The 19,137-nt window shown below is 31.4% G+C and overlaps 1 protein-coding gene across 1 annotated transcript; it reads right to left on the reverse strand.

Annotated features, from left to right (window-relative positions):
- Nucleotides 1-6,917: 6,917 nt before the first annotated feature.
- LOC108913560 (acyl-CoA Delta(11) desaturase-like) lies at nucleotides 6,918-18,919 on the reverse strand. Its single transcript, XM_023457264.1, has 5 exons — nucleotides 18,771-18,919; nucleotides 13,121-13,343; nucleotides 8,238-8,368; nucleotides 7,768-8,156; nucleotides 6,918-7,714 (listed from the first exon to the last, which is right to left on the reverse strand). The coding sequence occupies exons 2-5, from the start codon at nucleotides 13,332-13,334 to the stop codon at nucleotides 7,399-7,401; spliced, it is 1,050 nt and encodes a 349-aa protein (XP_023313032.1). The 5' UTR covers nucleotides 13,335-13,343; nucleotides 18,771-18,919; the 3' UTR covers nucleotides 6,918-7,398.
- Between the last annotated feature and the right edge of the window lie 218 nt (nucleotides 18,920-19,137).

The raw sequence follows: 19,137 nt of genomic DNA on the forward strand, positions 1-19,137 counted from the left end.
CAGCATTAAAATGCCTTGAAACATGCTTTTTTATACATATATGTATATGAATAATTGTAATAAATTTTTATTAAGCTTTATTTCGCTTTTATTTTTGAATAGTGGAAAAATTTAATAATATTGTAACCTGAGGGGTTATTTCTTTACTTATCTATCTACTGCTATGACCAGTATCATAACGGTGTTAACTGACAAAAGATTTTACTATTAACTTCTCGAAAGGGAGTTTATAATCATCATTACACTTTAATTAATACGTGGGAACTTAGAGATGTTGTATGTTCAGAGAATGAATTTCAAGCACTTACCATCAATTGCTTACGTAGAATGTAATCCAGTGACTGGCTGTACAGGGTGACACTGAAGTTGGAAGAAGCAAAAAGAAACACCAACACTTTCCAGGAAGGGTTTTAATAACAATAAAAATCAAACAAACAAACTAACGACACAACGGGCTCGAACTACATTATTAATTATTATTTATACGCGACAGCGTACCGAGATTAAGGAAATGCGAGATCCATAGCAAAATTTGGAATGACTTTATCTATTATTAAATTAACCCGAGACTCTAAATCTAAGTAGACTGCTAGATGTGGAACCCAAGGAAAAACTACCCTTTTTCCGGAGATCTCTCCTGAATTCGACACTTCGCTTCGACACGCCCATTTCTTAAGTCCAGAAGTTTCTGTTCTTATCTTACTGGCGGGAACCCTGAATATCGGGACGCTTTGGCATAACTATCCCATGTTAATAGTTATCTAATTGACCGGACTTACATTTATATAAATAATTTTGAGACTAAACTTACAAATAACCCTACACCTGCCACTTGTGACTCCGTGTAGCAATACGGGACGGATTAGTCAATCTCATTTAATATATTTTTATAGCTTGGAAAATCCGCCTAAAAACCAGCTATTTGACCTATTATTATTTTCCTCACCACAATCTAACAACTTATTTAAATATATCGGAATTTCTACGTTCTTTTGAATGCATTTGGCGCGTTATTAGAAATATCGATTTTCTCTTTATACCAGATGCNGTTTCTGACTTCTACTTAAAAAACACCCTGTAGTATACTTAATTTTTTTTTAACTTACACCCTTTATATTTTTAGGTACCCATGTGATACCAACTTAGTATTCATTCTAACGAAGAGCAACTGGCTTTCCTATCACTATTTGGCTCCTTGGGATTACCAGACGAGCGAATATGGTCAATACGGCAACGACACAGTTACTAAATTTATTCGAATTTGTGCGGCCTTGGAACTCGCTACGGATTTGAGAACCGTTGACAGTAAAACAGTCAGGGAAGCCTTGACAAGATCTGTTGTAGAGAAGAAGGATATTACCCAGTGCTTATTAGAGTTGTCAAAAGATGCCAATTTGCAGCCAGATCATTATTTAAACCCTCAAAAATATTCTTAATCATTTTAATTTAAAAATGTAAATAGTGAAAAATTCACGTTATATTTATTTGAATTAAACAACTGGCAGCATTAAAATGCCTTGAAACATGCTTTTTTATACATATATGTATATGAATAATTGTAATAAATTTTTATTAAGCCTTATTTCGCTTTTATTTTTGAATACCGAAAAAAATTAATAATATTGTAATCTGAGGGGTTATTTCTTTACTTATCTATTTACCGCTATGACCAGTATCATAACGGTGTTAACTAACAAAAGAGTTTACTATTAACTTCTCGAAAGGGAGTTTATAATCATCATTACACATTAATTAATACGTGTATGTTCAGACAATGAATTTCAGGCACTTACCATCCATTGCTTACGTAGAATGTAATCCAGTGACTGGTTGTACAGGGTGACACTGAAGTGGGAAGAAGCAAAAAGAAACACCAACACTTTCCAGGAACGGTTTTAATAACAATAAAAATAAAACAAATAAACTAGCGACACAACGGACTCGAACTACATTATTAATTATTTATTTATACGCGACAGTGTACCGAGATTCAGGAAATGCGAGATCCATAGGAAAATTTGGAATGACTTCTATTATTAAATTAACCCGAGACTCTAAATCTAAGTAGACTGCTAGATGTGGAACCCAAGGAAAAACTGCCTTTTTTTCGGAGATCTCTCCTGAATTCGACACTTCGCTTCGACACGCCCATTTCTTGGGTCCAGAAGTTTCTGTTCTTATCATACTGGCGGGAAACCTGAATATCGGGACGCTTTGGCATAACTATGCCATGTTAATAGTTATCTAATTGACCGGACTTACAATTATATGAACAATTTTGAGACTAAACTTACAAATAACCCTACACCTTCCTCTTGTGACTCCGTATAGCAATAAGGGACGGATTAGTCAATCTCATTTAATATATTTTTATAGCTTGGAAAATCCGCCTAAAAACCAGCTATTTGACCTATTATTATTTTCCTCACCACAATCTAACAACTTATTTAAATATATCGGAATTTCTACGTTCTTTTGAATGCATTTGGCGCGTTATCAGAAATATCGATTTTCTCTTTATACCGGATGTTCAACACATGGTCTCGACGGTCTAAGTGAATTTATTAAAAATAATATTGCTAAATTTCTTGAGGCCTTCTACGAAGGACGGCCTTGTGGTGACGCTAAACCTACTTGAAAACTCTTAAGTTTCGATAATTAGTGTCCCGGCTTTTGTTACAATACTATCTCTAGGATTTAGGTGTAAAAAATACGTAGTGTGAGGGGATTACCACAAGGCTTCTACAGCTGAAACTATGCAGGATAATTTAGCGTGCCGTTAGCGAGGGTTAGTTTACAAGTAATACAGTATGTATTATTAACATTATTAACATTTTCTAATATCGTGATATCTGTGGTGATCAAGTGACATTTGCCGAGTCGGGCATTTGTTGCAATGTTTTGTTATTGTTGTGTGTTTGTCTGTTTCTTCTTATGATTCTGCCTTTTTAGAATTTAGACATTCACGAATGCAGCTGTACACAATGACCGCATTTTCCTTAAAAATAATGGGATTTTCCTAATGTCATGTTTAAAGTGTTAAAAGTGATATTGTTTTTAATAATCGTTGTTTTCTAACATCCTATCCAACTTTTTCAGCATTTTTGGTTATAAAATATTGAAGTATAATGAGAGGTGGTGGTACCTATCGGCCTCTCCAACCTTTTTGGTTGATAATTTTTTCTAATTTTATCTAAAGCAAATTTTGGAATAGACTTTAATTTATGAGATACTGCAGCATATATGATATAAATATGTGGCGTATATAGAATTTTGTCAAGAGAAATTAAAACTATAAAGTTCTTAATACTCAAAGCTTATTTTTTGCAAGTATGAGAAATATTTGTAATAGGGAATTCTGTTCTGTTCTGTCTTCAAATTTATTTTACATTACATATATTAACTAAAGATAAATTAAAAAGTGTGCATTAAAGAAACATACATATATGAATGTACGATGAAATGAATTTATGTTGCGTTAACGTCTGCTTCAACGCCGTTTTCATTTCGAGCCTTTCTTAGAAAGGATGGGAGACAATACATTTAGACTAAAAGCTTCATATAATTATGATCGAAGTTCGTTTGTTCGTACAATTATATTCGCGTCCAGTCGAATGTCTTGCTTATTCACCATGTTGTTGATGAAAAAATTTGTGTTGCGAGTCAATGAAAGTTATATAAAAAATGACTCAACAGTATTAGAAAAGAACACTTACTTTGATATTTTATTTTAGATAAAATATTGCAAAATTAAAAATGTGACGTAAACATAAATTTTCATTCTAAACTACTTGTAATATCTTTTACTTTTCGATTTTTATACAAAAATGAATGTTACCTACACAAAAAGCAAACAGACAGGAGGCAGGCAGGTAAAATTTTACAGAATCAGGATTATTTACATCATCTAATCCACGCAGAGTCAATGTAAATTTTTCGGTCTCAGATGGTTTTAAGCATAAGTTATTTGAAGTGACCCAATGTAACGCATCATCTTCCTTTAATGGAATCCACCGTCAGATCATGCAAAACATTATTAGCTACGGATAAGTTAGTATCATCGGCAAGAAGATAGTGAACACGTCGTTCCTTACAGAGGTTGAAGGTTGATAAAATAAAAGCAAGAACGGTCCCAGAACAGAAGCTTGAGGTACTCCGCAATTCAATAAAGTTTCCGATTTGTCGTGCTGTACACTATATATTGTTGATTATGACATGGGTACAACTAGATAAGTGACGTGCTTTCAGCTGTACAAGCATAAAGTTAAATAAATCATCAACAAGTATATCGTGACAGATGTAATGGAAAGCTTTGATGAGATCGACAAACATCGAACGCGCTTACTTACCCTCGTCGTAACAACTATTTATAAATGAAGTCAACTTATCTATTGCCAGTGTAGCTGACAATTTCCTCCAGAACCCAAATTGATTGGGATTGAAGAGATTGCTATTTTCTAAATATACAAGTAGTTGGTTTTCCATTATTATTTCAAAATTTTTACAAAGCAAAAAATGATTAATATAGGTCTGTAATTTGATGGATCGATAGTATCATTTTTTTTTAAAGATAGCTATAACTTTAGAGATTTTGAAGCAACTAGGGAAATATTCTGAGATAGACATAGATGAAGTAGTTTAGTAAGGGAAAATATTTTAGTGCTTTTAATACTTTTTCCAATTCTTACTGAAATATCGAGATGATAGTAACTTGTTATGTTTTTAAGTTGAGTTATGAGTACATATGCCTCGTGGCATAATACAAGGATGAATGCAAATTTATTGTTGTAGTGGCTGATATCATCAATAAAATTTCTGTAGGGAGTTTTGATATTACATTAGTAGCAATGCTAGCAAAATAATCACTAAATTCATAGTAAGTAATTTGCATTGTTGTATTTCTAGGCATTTTTCTGTGTTGGTTTATAATTTGCCACATAGCTTGTCGGGGATTTGAATAAGTAGGTATTTATAAATTTGTCATTTGTGGCTTGTTGGATGATTTAATTTGGAAACGATAGTTTGATTTAAATTGATTTAGGTATAGCTTTATTATCAGTGGAAAGGATTTATGACGTAATGTTCGTATAGAAATTTCAAGTGGTTGCGCATTTTCCGAAGATAAATCGTTAAAACAAAAAATTTTTCTAGGTTATCAATCTAGTTCATATTGAAAACACTAAGTTTATTTTACTTGATATGATGTTGATGAAATGTAGGAGAATCTGTCCTTCAGTATGCGCATTAGAGTTGAATAGGGAAACCAAGTTAACGTCATAAAAATATTGTTTTAAGATCTTTATCGTGAATTTCTCTAAGGGTTATATATTTTGGGGCGACATTTAGGTCAATATCTGCTTTAAGGTATACACTCCAATCATCAGATAACAAAGTATTATTTAAAAATTTCGTCAGCTATGAGAATCAGTGCTGTTAAATATGTTGTCGAAACCGTTATTTTACCGGGTCACACCAAGAAAGACAAACATATTTATGAGCTGTGAGCAATTTTAAGAAAATGAAACAAACAACACATCACCCTTCCTGCAAAAAAAACATCCAAATCTAGTGTATCTGTTCTATTTCTTTACAGATATTGTAAATTTTGTTATACATTTGTTAATACATTATAATTACATACTTACAGAATTCAGTGTGTCTCTGGATCACAAATTAGTAAAAAGTTTATTTTCACTTAATAAAATCTCTAACTATGCCCCTTTTGTTTGGTGTTAGCTAGGTTATTAACTATTTCCCAGAAACATCATTGTGGGAATCTTGATAATGATTAGTATTTTCTAAGATGATTTCAAAAGTAATATTTCGTAGCCAAAAATTTTGATTGTACACCATATCCATCATTTCAAATCGGATTTCAACTTGGAACATTTACAGTTTAGGCATGACTTTTCGGTTCTCGTAGGAACGTATTTAACTAAGAGGTCTTCATCGTTGATTATTTCAGATTCTTTCTTCTTTATGTAATTCCTAACTATCGCTTTATTAACTCTATCCGAGACTCGGGATATGTACATCCATACTTTTTTTATTATGGTCATCTCTACCTAAGAACTTGTTATTGGTCGATGTTTCACCGGTTCTTATACGAATCTCTTGTTTGTTAAAAGTTTATTGGATACCATTTTGTCTTGGTTGTGTAGCCGCTACTTGAGCCCAAAAATCCTGGGGATCTAACGGTTAGTGTGTTGTAAGCTTTGGGAAATAGAGGGGCTCTCCACATCTTTGGAAATTGAAAAGCTGAATAGACTGGTTTGTGGATATAGGAGCTGCCTTCAAAGACGTCGGTTGTGAAGCAATAGTGTTCTGGATAGATACATTAGGTATTTTCTTCGTCGATATTTACGAGTGTTTTTGTGTTTTCTAGATTTTTCCCCAAGTGGACAATTTTTCCATCAATAATTGGTCATATCGTTTTCTTTTAATTCCTAGATAAGTTGTTTGAGATAATTATCTATGTTTATAAATAAACATTAAATGCTGTTCGCAGTGTATTGGGATTTGAGATTTATGAGTTTTGTGATTATAGATTTTCAGGTTATGGGTTTTAGAGTTATAAGTTATCGATCTCAAGGTTATCGAGTTATGAAAGTATAGGGTTACAACAACAACAACAAGGGATAACATAGTTTTAAGCTGTTTTTTGAGGTTAGAAAAAAACACTGACGTGATGGGGCAAAACAGGTTTCGGATTCGGTTTCAGCGACCCACTTGGTCTGGTTCAAGGAGCCCTCTACTCATTTTTTTTGTGGTCTTTTATAGTCCTGCTTACATATGCTAGCACCATAATTTCAAACCTATACCTACATGCCAAATATAAAATTTAAATGGATATATTTACCCATTATCACGTTGTTATAAAACTTTGGATATACCTACTGGAATTGATGTATTATGCATTTGTAAATAAAACAATTTATTATCAGAATATTTTTTTAGTAACCATAATCGTTATAAGAAATAACTATAACAGAATACTAACTAAATAACTACTATACAAAAGTAATTAAACATGGGGAAATTTTTAAAACGAGCCACCTTTATACAAAAATATTTCACCAATTTGAAACCCACCATTCCAAACTAAACTCAATAGAAATAATTACACTATTAAATATTACTGGTTATAAAAATATATGTTTTTGAAGGGTTGTAAACTTTTAATAACAGGCTTATTAATAAAAATTAAAATTTATAGACGCATAATCTCAATCTATTTTTTCAAAAAACATATATTTCAATTATTTTGTCAAAGAGTGACACTCTTTTTTCCTTTTGCAGCCGAAATATTAAGCAAAAATAAGTCCGGTTGTGTATTCAGTCTCTCAAATAGCATTTATCAACTCTATGTCTATTGAAGCTATATTTTCCTACTACTTTTTAATGTTCTTTGTGAGTGATCAGCGCATCATTGTAATCTTCTTTGGGCTGATCTTTGTCACCCCATCCCCAAATTCCATGGCTGCCATCTCCTGTCCTTAGAACACGCTTCTTAACCATATCATCTGAGACGGTTTTAAGGTCAGTGGCCCAACCTATTTTAGCAAAGAAGTTAATGAAGGCTGTGGAGAAGTTTGCGTTGTATTTTCCCAACTCGGAAGATTTATAGTCCCATGGGAAGGTGTGATGGAAGTTGTGCCATCCTTCACCCAGAGCGAAAAAAGAAACGGTTGCGTGTTCAGATGGATAGATATACCTGTAATTGAATTAAAATAATTTAATGGATCCATTAGTTTTACATTATCTTACTTGTCATAGGGTTTCTGTCCATAAAGATGAGCAGCTGAATTGACTAACCAGGTGGCATTCAAGGTAAAAACATATCTGAAGATATTGACACAGAAAGCATTGACAAATGTTTCGTTCCAGAAATACATTGGAGCCAATGTTGGGATAATGAAACATGCAAGCGGCATCACAATCATATAGTAGCGGTCTTGGAAAACAATAATAGAGTCTTCATAAAGATCAGAGATGTCGATATCCTTTCCTTTGTTCTTGATTTCAGGGTGTTTGCGGCAAAGGAGCCATCCAACGTGAGCGAAAAAGAATCCGCGTTTGGCATTGTGAGGATCAGCATCGGTTTCGCTGAATTTATGGTGGACTCTGTGATCCCTGGCCCATTCTATTATAGAATTCTGTAACAACGACCAATTATAATTTGCTTCCTATGTATTTGGAAATATAGGGATAAATCACGGATCAGTGATTTAACATACCTCATAAACTATTGAGTTAAATATAGTCAAAATAATTCTTAGAGGAACATTTGCCTTATAAGCACGATGAGACCAGAGTCTGTGAACTCCAGCGGTAATACCCAATCCACCAAGTTGGTACATAATAACAGCTAAAAATAAAAAAAAACAAATATTTAAAAATTTATAAAATCTACGACACATCTGCTTCGAAATTTTTCAAATTTATTCTTAACAATAAAAATAAAATTCAAATACAATTAAATTGATTACGATTAGTAGGATGAAGACTCGGTAATTTGAGTCTCGGTTAAGCCTTGGTTAATTGATCACATGATTAGACTGTACATATACTGATTTATTTTATAATAATATACAGGGTTAGAAAGTCCCCATGGTTCATCGGCCGTTACGTAAGTGCGATAAAGTAAGTCATAGAAATCTGTGCGATAGACAAGGGTGGCTATAGTGAAGACGTTTCAAAATCTGCATAGTCACCGCCTGTTTGGGTTTAGAACTATTCAGATTATGAAACGTCTTCAATGTAACCATCCTTGTCTATCGCACGGATTTCTATGACTTACTTTATCGCTCCCACGTAACGGCCGATGAACCATGGGGACTTTCCGAACCTGTATATTCAAAGTCTAATCGCCTGATTAGTTAATCAAGTCTTAACCGAAACTCAAAGTACTGGGCCTAATGATACCGAACTTCATTTTAAGAAAAAAAGTTCATATAACACGGGTCATAGAACACTGTATTTTAAACATACAAAGCATTTAAAACTAATTTTGCTTTTGACAGTAACTAAAAAAAACATTGAGTTTTACTTTGGTACATGAAGTAGCAATTTGAACAATTTTGAAGTTTATTTAATTATCGACTTTTTACAATGTAAAAAAGTCACCCAATTTCACACAATTTTATTCAATAATTTATCAATTTCTATCCACACCCGATTGAGTCAAATATTCACAATATTAGTATGAGTATAACTAAAATTTTATGAGTGAAACTTTTGCAACAGAAATGAGTGAATTTTACTCAAATCCGAGTTTCTAACTAACTATCAAGTCAGTGACTTTTGACTCTATTCTGAGTAGGTAAAACCAATTAAGAGGTGAGTTTTTCCCTAAATTTAACCATTATTGAGTAATTTTTTACTCAGACTATGTTTATCATTTCTTTAAATTTTAATTTAAATATCATTGTATTAAAGTAATAAACTAGTAAGCTGTCACAGTGGTTTCTACAGATCTGTTTCAGAGACAATACTTTAGGTCTCGATTAACAGAATTGGTTAACCACTGCATTTAAACCACCACGCCATGAGATGACCTAATGGGGACGATTGGAATAGACAAAGACAACGCACGACAACCATAGAACGGGGTGGGGTCACTCAATAATGAAGACATTGACTCCGATTTAGGTGCAAGTGTACCAAATACGAGTTTATTTATATACGAGAATTTATTTAAGGGGCACTTATATTTGAGTGAAAATACTTAGTTTTAGTTCAAATATCACAAATGAGTAAAAATATCAAAATGCTCAATATTGAGTTTAGACCTGGAAATTTTAGGTGGTCCGAAATAAATTGACATTTTTGTATTTTACCCACAAACGGTTAGGTGTGTTCCTCGTTGAAAGCATTTAGTCCAAACATTCTGTCACGGATTAATATTAAATTTGCAGAAATTATTACCTGAACAAAAAAAATATGACCGTATAGAAAATTAAATTTTAAATTGAGTTTCTTGTTCTTTAAACTCGATCCAAAATGGCGAACATGGTTAAAAAAAATCGCAAAGTTGTAAAAAACGGTTTTTCTAAAATAACTAAAAAAATATAGCACGGATTGAAAAATTTTAAATGAGAAAGTTGTAGGTTTTAAAAAGATCTATCGACTGATTTTTTGAAAGTATCGATTGCTTTGTTACTTTTCGAGATATATCGAAAAAACCGTTAAAAATCTTCTTTTTTCTCTTCTTCTATAACTCGTTTACATTTACGTTCCCATATTTGCTATTTACTGCAAGCATAGCCCGCGGCAAGCCAAAAAAGTACATTTTAGAAAAATTTTAAAATATTAATTATTTTTCGAGATACATATATCGATTTTTCTAAAAAAGGCGCTCTCGAAAATTGGCTACATCTTCTCAGCGGATAGCCCTACAGTAACGATTTTCGGTTTATTTTCTGCGTAAAGAGTTATATTATCATGCTGTTAAAAAATGTTGACGATTTTATTACTTTTAAGGATCAAAAAATGACTGAAAAAGTTGCACTTTTGGGTATGTTTTTTTCAAATAACTATTTCAATTTTTATTTTATGAAAATTACTTTTAAATTTTTTAACGAATTCAGAAAAAAAATGATTTTCTACGACCTTCTGGAGCCGAGATAATTTTTTTATTTAAAAAAAATTTTGAGGACGCAATTAACATTTTACAGCGATGCGCTTGATGGAGGTTGCACTTTTTTTGGGTATGCCGAGTGCATCAGCTGGACCGGACGGAGAAGTAGGGGGATTGCTCGCTCTGAAAACTGATGACGTGCAATCTAAATGGCTCGCGCTTGCAAAATCTTTGATATCTCGACTTCTGGACCACGTAAAAAAATTCTTTTGTACTTAATCTGTGGTAGCTAAACACGAATATTATAGTCATTTTCGCCTTAGAAGCAAAATAGACCCGTAAATGTTTAGTTTTTATTTAATTAATTTTTTTTTTCGCTTTTATTATACTTCTTCGCGAAAATATGGACGACGAACAAGAAAATGAATCAAAAGGCAATCCGACAAAGAAAAGAAGAATTTAATTCGATAAATAATTTTATCTATATATGATACTTGTTAGTTTTCATTGTAATAATTTTATAGATATTATATACATAGTTATATAATTATTAAATATTTCTGTAAATAAATGAAATTCTTTAAACTTATTTTACCACAAAATTAAATTAATTATTGAAATGATGAAGTAATTGTTAAAAAGCCAGCAACAAGTACAACGTCAGTATGATTAATGAAGCAAAAAAAATAAGTTATTACACGAAAAATACTGTAATATTATTAATTATTAAAATGACGAAAATGAAAAAAAATGTAAATTAAATAAAAACTAAACATTTACGGGACTATTTTGCTTCAAGGCAGGCAAAAGTGACTATAATATTCTTGTTTAGCTACCACAGATTAAGTTCAAAAGAATTTTTGTACGTGGTTCAGAAGCTGAGATATCAAAGATTTTGCAAGCGCGAGCCATTTAGATTACACATCATCAGTTTACAGAGCGAGCGCTCGCCGCTTCCCCCTACTTCTCCGTCCGGTCCAGCTGATGCACTCAGCGCTTGCACGCTTGAGTTTATTACTGAATTACTAATACTAAAAATCAAGTAAACATATTCTACTAATTTTTATTTTTTTTGAAAATATAAGTATTCAATATTAACCTCCATCAAGCGCATCGCTGTAATATGTTAATTGCGTCATCAAAATTTTTTTTAAATAAAAAAATTATCTCTGCTCCAGAAGGTCGTAGGAAAACATTTTTTTTTCCTGAATTCGTTAAATAATGTCAGCAGTTTCTTTATTTAAAAGTAATTTTTATAAAATAAAAATTGAAATAGTTATTTGAAAAAAACATACCCAAAAAAGTGCTACTTATTCAAAGTCATTTTTTGATCCTTAAAATTAATAAAATCGTCAACATTTTTTAACAGCATGATAATATAACTCTTTACGAAGAAAATAAACCGAAAATCGTTACTGTAGGGCTATCCGCTGAGAAGATGTAGCCAATTTTCGAGAGCGGCTTTTTTTTTGAAAAATCGATATATCTCGAAAAATAATTAATATTTTTAAATTTTTCAAAAATGTACTTTTTTGGCTTGCCGCGGGCAATGCTTGCAGTAAATAGCAAATATGGGAACGTAAATGTAAACGAGTTATGGAAGAAGAGAAAAGAGAAGATTTTTAACGGTTTTTTCGATATATCTCGAAAAGTAACAAAGCAAACGATACTTGCAAAGAATCAGTCGACAGATCTTTTTAAAACCTACAACTTTCTCATTTAAAATTTTTCAATCGGTGCTATATTTTTTAGTTATTTTTGAAAAACCGGTATTTGCAACTTTGCGATTTTTTTTAACCATGTTCGCCATTTTGGATCGGGTTTAAAGAACAAGAAACTCAATTTAAAATTTAATTTTCTATACGGTCATATTTTTTTTGTCCAGGTAATAATTTCTGTAAGCATTTATCTATAATAATGCTTGGACTAATTACAGAGCAATTTATTTGAAATCGCCTGAAACTCCTAAAAAATGTGCAAAAAATTTCAATGGCGAAGAAGTTATATTTCTGATAGGGAGGTACCATACAACTGAAAACAATTGTTAGGTTTTTTCTACGAATTATTAGAGTTTCAAATTGGTACCTCATCTGCAAAAGCGGAAATTGGAAACCTTTTGGCGGTATTTTTATATACCTTGGTACCTACGAGTATATTACAGGAACAATATATTTTCGTTCAGTTCGTTCGTTATAACCGCTACCGATTTATCAAATATACTTTGTAAACGATTTAACTGAATTCAACATGGTATGCCACTTCGCTTGTATTTTTATTGGAGATATTGGAAAAGACATAAGTAATCTAACTTTCGGTAAACGGCCTATTAGAACAAATGGCGAAAGGTGATTTGTTGTTCCAAATATAGATTAAATTGACATATGCATCAAATATTTTTGCAAAACGGTAAAGATCTGCAAGGGGTTGAATTTGAAAAATGTTTATGTAGGTAGCTAACACAATATTAATTTTTTTGTTGTTTTTCTGAAGATTGTATTCCATGGTATGAATTAGAATTACACAATTGTAAGTTAAACTTACCAAAAATGGATGTTGCTATCTTGGCAGAAGTAAACATTAAATAAAGCCCGTATACAGCCACGATATGAAAACAGGTGAAGATGATGACATTCTTCCAAACCAGTTCAAGTTTGCGATCACTTGTTTCCACCACTTCTGGCGGAATGTCTTTTGTATCCACCTCCTCGTCATACTCGTGGAGAACTCCAGTTGGTGTAGAAATGTTTGGCGCCATTTTGACAGTCTGCAGAAAATAAAAATAATAAGGAATATTTCAAAATATTTTTGGAGAATTTTTTTACGAGTTTCAGTATTAAACAAAATACAAATTTACAAAATTATAATAAAAAAATGGAGTACCGCACTATTGTAAACTTTTTTATTATTTTTCGAGAAAAAGTTATTCTTAATAAAAAGTTTAGCTTATCTTGGGAAGCCATGGTCAATAATCAAATATTTAATAAAACATATAGGGCGTCCAACAAAATTCAAAATGTAAAATTTTCCTAAGCAGTGCCTAATTTTTTTTTTCGTTAAAAAGTATTAATTTTATTAACTTAATTGACTAAATATTCGCTATTTAGTTCTGCCAAAACAAAATTATTGAAAATTTCCAAATACGAATTTTGATTAAGATTTTCTTCCAAAAAATAGGGACCAATTATTATTTTATGATACATTATGCCACACTAGACATTTACTCGTTTGACTATTAGTTATCAATCGAAAATTTGGTTTATCTTTAGCCCAGTATCTACATCTTTGAGAGGAAACCATGCCATTAGTTGTGAATGTTGATTCGTCAGTAAATATACATAATATTGTGATGAAAGAATCTGTTTTCAATCATTTCTCGACCATCATCTCTATCGAACAATTTATGATTAAACTCTGGTTTGAATGGATAGATTGTGTTGTACACTAATATTCTTTGAATATGAGATCTGCTAATTAATATCTGATACATTATGTTTTCTGACCTTTTCCTGGGTGACATCTTTATTGTCTTGTACAGAGTCCATAACTACAACAGTAATAGCATCGTTATAATTCTACTCTTTTTTAATATTTTTAAGATTGTTTATAATTAGCTTGCAAACTGCTCTACGAGTTGCAGTTACATTTGGATACTTTTAATTAAAAATTTGTAAGCATATCGATCGACATTACTGATTCTATAACATTTCATAAATTCGTCGATCCAGGGTTAGTGTTATTAATAAAAATTATTAGGTGGGCAGTTAATAAAAATAAATATACTAGCATTGGTAAGGAAATATCTATGGTAATTATATGATATGTAAAGTTAAAAATTGCGCCGTCTTTTTATTTGCAAATGTTCCTGTCTGACTAAACCCCGTATTTAAGCATTTCTTGAGTTCTCGAACAACTTTGTTAAATACAGTTTTTAACGAAAACAAAAATTAATGCCGCTTTGCTTAGGGAAAATTTCACATTTTGAAATTTTTTGGTCGCCCTGTATGTTGTATTACATATGTGATTACTGCCCATGGCTTCCCAAGATAAGCAAAATTTTTTATCAAGAATAACTTTTTCTCGAAAAATCAACAAAAAAAATTACAAGAGTGCGGTACCTACTGTAGATCCGTGTTACTTTGCCCACATTGTTTCAGAATTTTGAGAATAACTTCAGAACAGTACATGCATGTCATTGAAAAAAATATTTTCGGATATAACTGAGTATTTAGAAAATGCATTAACAATAGTGCGCTGGTTCTCGGATCTGCGCAATATATTTTTTTAATAGGTGGGGGTAATAACTGATTTGAATTTCTTTGCTCACTATACTAAATTCGTAAATTAAGCAAATTTAGACACTCTTAGAGTAACTTTGCCCATAAAAATATTTTTTAAAATGGTTTGATAAATTTTTATGCCGTAAATAATATTTTTTATAGTTAAAATCTCTTTATTCGGTATAAAAATACAAAATAATCTAGTCTTAATAAAAAACAGTCTTTTCTCGATAATTAATACGTTATAGATACAACAACCCACCACGTTCCTGGTAGATTGTCTTTGAAGCAACCTAAAGAAACTCCTGTTTCATCTAGGTAATTTTTTACCAACATACGTTGATCCAGTTCTCTCATGGGGCTGTCAAATTCAGCACTAACAATAAGTACTTGCACCAAATGCCTCTTCGGTGTATTTATGCCTTACTTTATTTAATAAAGTTCTACGAGGTATTTTGAATTGGCGTTCAACAGTTCTGCTGCTGCTGGAAGGTACTTTCATCATATATCTGCGGGCCCCGACTCTTTTGTATCTACCCATGCCTAGAACATGGAAACAATATCTGATTTATGATTATTTGATGAGTAGTGCACTTAAATAGCAGTTATTATTTTTTTACAAACCCCCGCATATGTATTGTTAACTTTGCCCATTTTTATTTGACCGGGCAAAAAAAACTATTAGGTGTAGATGCTACAAAACTGTTTGTGTATTTAAGATGACATAATATGTATGTAACTGTAATTGTAATGTCATAAAATTATTCCGATTAGGTGAGCCACACTAAACCTTACTATGAAGGGTAAAAAATTGTGCAAAAATGACGAAAACTTACCTGCTTGTTGACAAATGCACACACTACCACCGATGAACCTCAACCATTAAATCAAATAGTTTTATGTCTAAACTTTCCACCCGTACATCACACATGCCTACAATGTTGTCAAACCGAAGTTACAAAATTTTCAAAATACGGTTTTACGATACCCCATCCGGGGATATACTTTATGTAAATTTACGCGAATTAGTCAAGTAATTCTATTGGATTGTTACATGTATTATTTATACAAGTGTGAATAAATTTTAGAATTACCATACCTTCTGTATTATACAAATATCATCGTAACAATTGAATAACAAATATTTTAATTTTTTTAAATCATAACATGTTTCAAAAGAATCTTCCAGTTATAAAATAACATATCGAAATAATTTATTACGAACAGTGACATTTTGAGTAGGTACTGCATTTTATTACAGTTCTATATTTTAAAAACAAAGTTTATTAATCTACACTTCAGCTAAAGCCACGTCGTCATCTTTTAACATTCTAAATCCTTGTATAGTTCGCTTGAAAAATATAAGTAGCGTGAATATACCGGGTATTTTTTTTTACCTTAAACTTTCAAATATCTAGGGAAATAAGCACTGTACGAAAAAAATGTCCATAATCAAGATTTAATCACTCCACGGCAATATATTAGTTCAAAAATAAGTCGTTCTCCCCCCATCTTATGGGTGAGTACAGTAACTTTCAAATCTTAAATAGAAACTATTATTTTTATTGCAGATTCGGATTCAATTTTTTCAATTTCTCCTACTGAATCTATGCATATGATTCTGCAATACGTTTGCAATAAAAAATACCACGTTTTCACTTTAACTAATCAAAATTTACTTCTTAAATTTTCAATTACTGAAAAGTGACTTGTCAAGAAACTGCTATTATTGTAACCGAGGGACAGGCTCCTTTTCGGGATACTTATCCAACGTGATTTCCTTCGGTTATGACCTATCGGAGCACTTGCTGCTTTCAAATGCATGTATTTTCTTGTATTTTGTTTTAAAGATACCCTTTCTTTTGTTAAAAACAATTTTTCTGAAAATGTATTATGTTTATATGTAACATACGTAACGTTTGTGTAATTTCATTTTTTCGTGCTCTTTGTGACTGCAACAAAATACCCAAACGTAAAAAGAAATAAATAACTTTAAGAAACAAGTCATTTTAATCACACAACACCCCGACGAGAACAGAAAACTACTATGCCTGTGTCGTTGTTCCAAGTTCCGCTAAAAGTAGTTCCTACACCAGTCATTTACATTTCTATAGGTAACAATTTCCCAATTATTGCAAATTTGCAAAATGAATAAACTTTTTTGGTTACAAATTTCGAGTATTTACTTAAAACGTGGTATTTTTTATTGCAAACACATTGCAGAATCGTAGACATAGGTTTTCAGTAGGAGAAAAATTGAATTTCGTCGATTACAGCGGCATCCACCATGATTCGAAAAAATGTTTCAAGCAAATCCTATGTACTTTTATCAGTAGAAATCGAATCTGCAATAAAAAATGGAAATTCCTATTTGATTTCAAAGTTACTCCCCTCCCTACCTACAAGGTGTGGGGGAGAGGAACTGCATTTGCTATCATCCCTTAACAACATAATATAATATTTAGAAAATCAAGCATCACGATGAAAAAGAAATCGAGGTGGTTGTTATGTAAATAAATATTTGTCAGATATATACTAGAAATAGAAATTTTGTAAAGTTTGTAACTCCACAACACTGAAAAAAAAAAGTATTTGGATCAAATGAGCAGATAGTTTTAAATGGAATTATTTGCCGTAAATGTTAATTTATTCTATTCAGATTCAAATCTTTTATAGTTTTGAAATTTATTTTCTCGGATTTTAGCTACAATATCTCTTACAGTTCATCATAAACTGCAAACATATTTGTTTCAAAACTACCAGTTCTTTAAAATATATTTATATATCTAAAATTTAGTATTATAATGTAGGAATTATTCAATACAAATGTAGCATATTATAATCAAACTTATGTTTTCTTGAAAGAAAATTGTAGGTCACAGAATGGCGTAGGTGAGAAGTAGCACGATCGATGGAGCCAGCACTTACGCTCTGTGTATACACATTTCCTTGTGAGTAACGACACTAAAGCAGCTGGATCTTTTTAATAACATAGTGATGAGGACAATCAATAAGTCACAAACCGACCTATGTCTGGTTGGTTAAACTTACTTATAGCTGTTGTACTAGATGTGAGTTTCAATTGATTGAAACAAAATATTTTTTATTACTGAGAAATATTTATATCTAAATATATTCTTAAAATAAGTATTATACAATCATTTGAACAAAACTATTTAGTTTTGTATTAAACAAACGATACATTAATGTACAATACAAAACATGTTTCTATAAAACCAATGTAGATCATAAAATTAAGAATAGAATTCGTTTAACGGTAAGTATCAAATATTTATTTTAAATGCTGCCTATTTTTAAAGTAAGGAATTATATTTCTGGGTAGAAATTAAAGTATTTAAATACTTAAATAAATAATTTTCTTGAAAGAACAAAATATTTTCTTGCGTATATATAAACGTGCGATGTCTTAAAATCAAATGTACATTTGAAGCAAGACATTTTTTTGCGTGTATTTGAAAGTTTTGTGTTAAAAAAACACCCGTTATAAAACGTGTAAATACAGTCAATAGATGCAGGTATTAAAAATTATGAAAAATAGTACCTACTGTCAAAACCAGTTTACACGATGCCTCTTAAGTAACATTTCACAAATGATATGTAAATGTATAAATCTAAAAAATAAATAAATTGTTTCACATGAAAAAGTAAAAAGATGTAAACAATTAATTTAAGTTTAAAAATTAGTGTAAGTGCGTATCAACAATACTAGAAATTTAAATTCAATCTTTTTCTTATAACGTACTTTTCTATTGGCTGATGTTTTACAATATCTAAACATATTTTAGGATGTATAAATCCATGTACTAACTACAAGTTAGTTAAATAACTCCTTATGTAATGTACATAAAAAAAGCGAAGCGCAAATCTAAAAAGCAATATAACCAGAAACTTACCCTATTTATATTTGTTCACTGAAGGAAAAACAATCGAATGGGAAATCGATGAATCCTCCCTAAACGTCAAATAAATAATGAACCGGCCCAATATTGAAAAGTATAACGAGACCGCAAATTACAATCGGAGGATGTAACTAACTATGAATTTCGGAAAATTGCTGTTATATAGTATGAAAAAGACGTACACTCTACGCATGAAAAGTGAGTAATTGCGATAGGCTTGCGTTTCAGTGGGCAACAAAATGCGCATGTTCAAGTAATGAATCCTAAAGTCACTCACTGTTTAATTATTCTTATTTCAAAAACTGTATTCCTTCACTCGAATGGAGATTTTTCTTCCAAAAATAATAAAAAAAGCTCCTGT

This window comes from Anoplophora glabripennis, unplaced genomic scaffold, assembly GCF_000390285.2.
Source record: "Anoplophora glabripennis isolate ALB-LARVAE unplaced genomic scaffold, Agla_2.0 scaffold34, whole genome shotgun sequence".
Taxonomy (NCBI): domain Eukaryota; kingdom Metazoa; phylum Arthropoda; class Insecta; order Coleoptera; family Cerambycidae; genus Anoplophora; species Anoplophora glabripennis.

Excerpts from the sequence above, each read along its gene's own strand:
- LOC108913560 (XM_023457264.1), bottom strand. The coding sequence starts at position 13,334 with ATGGCGCCAAACATTTCTACACCAACTGGAGTTCTCCACGAGTATGAC. Across the intron at positions 8,157-8,237 it reads TTAACTCAATAGTTTATGAG|AATTCTATAATAGAATGGGC; the intron begins GTATGTTAAATC and ends TCGTTGTTACAG. Across the intron at positions 7,715-7,767 it reads GGACAGAAACCCTATGACAA|GTATATCTATCCATCTGAAC; the intron begins GTAAGATAATGT and ends ATTCAATTACAG.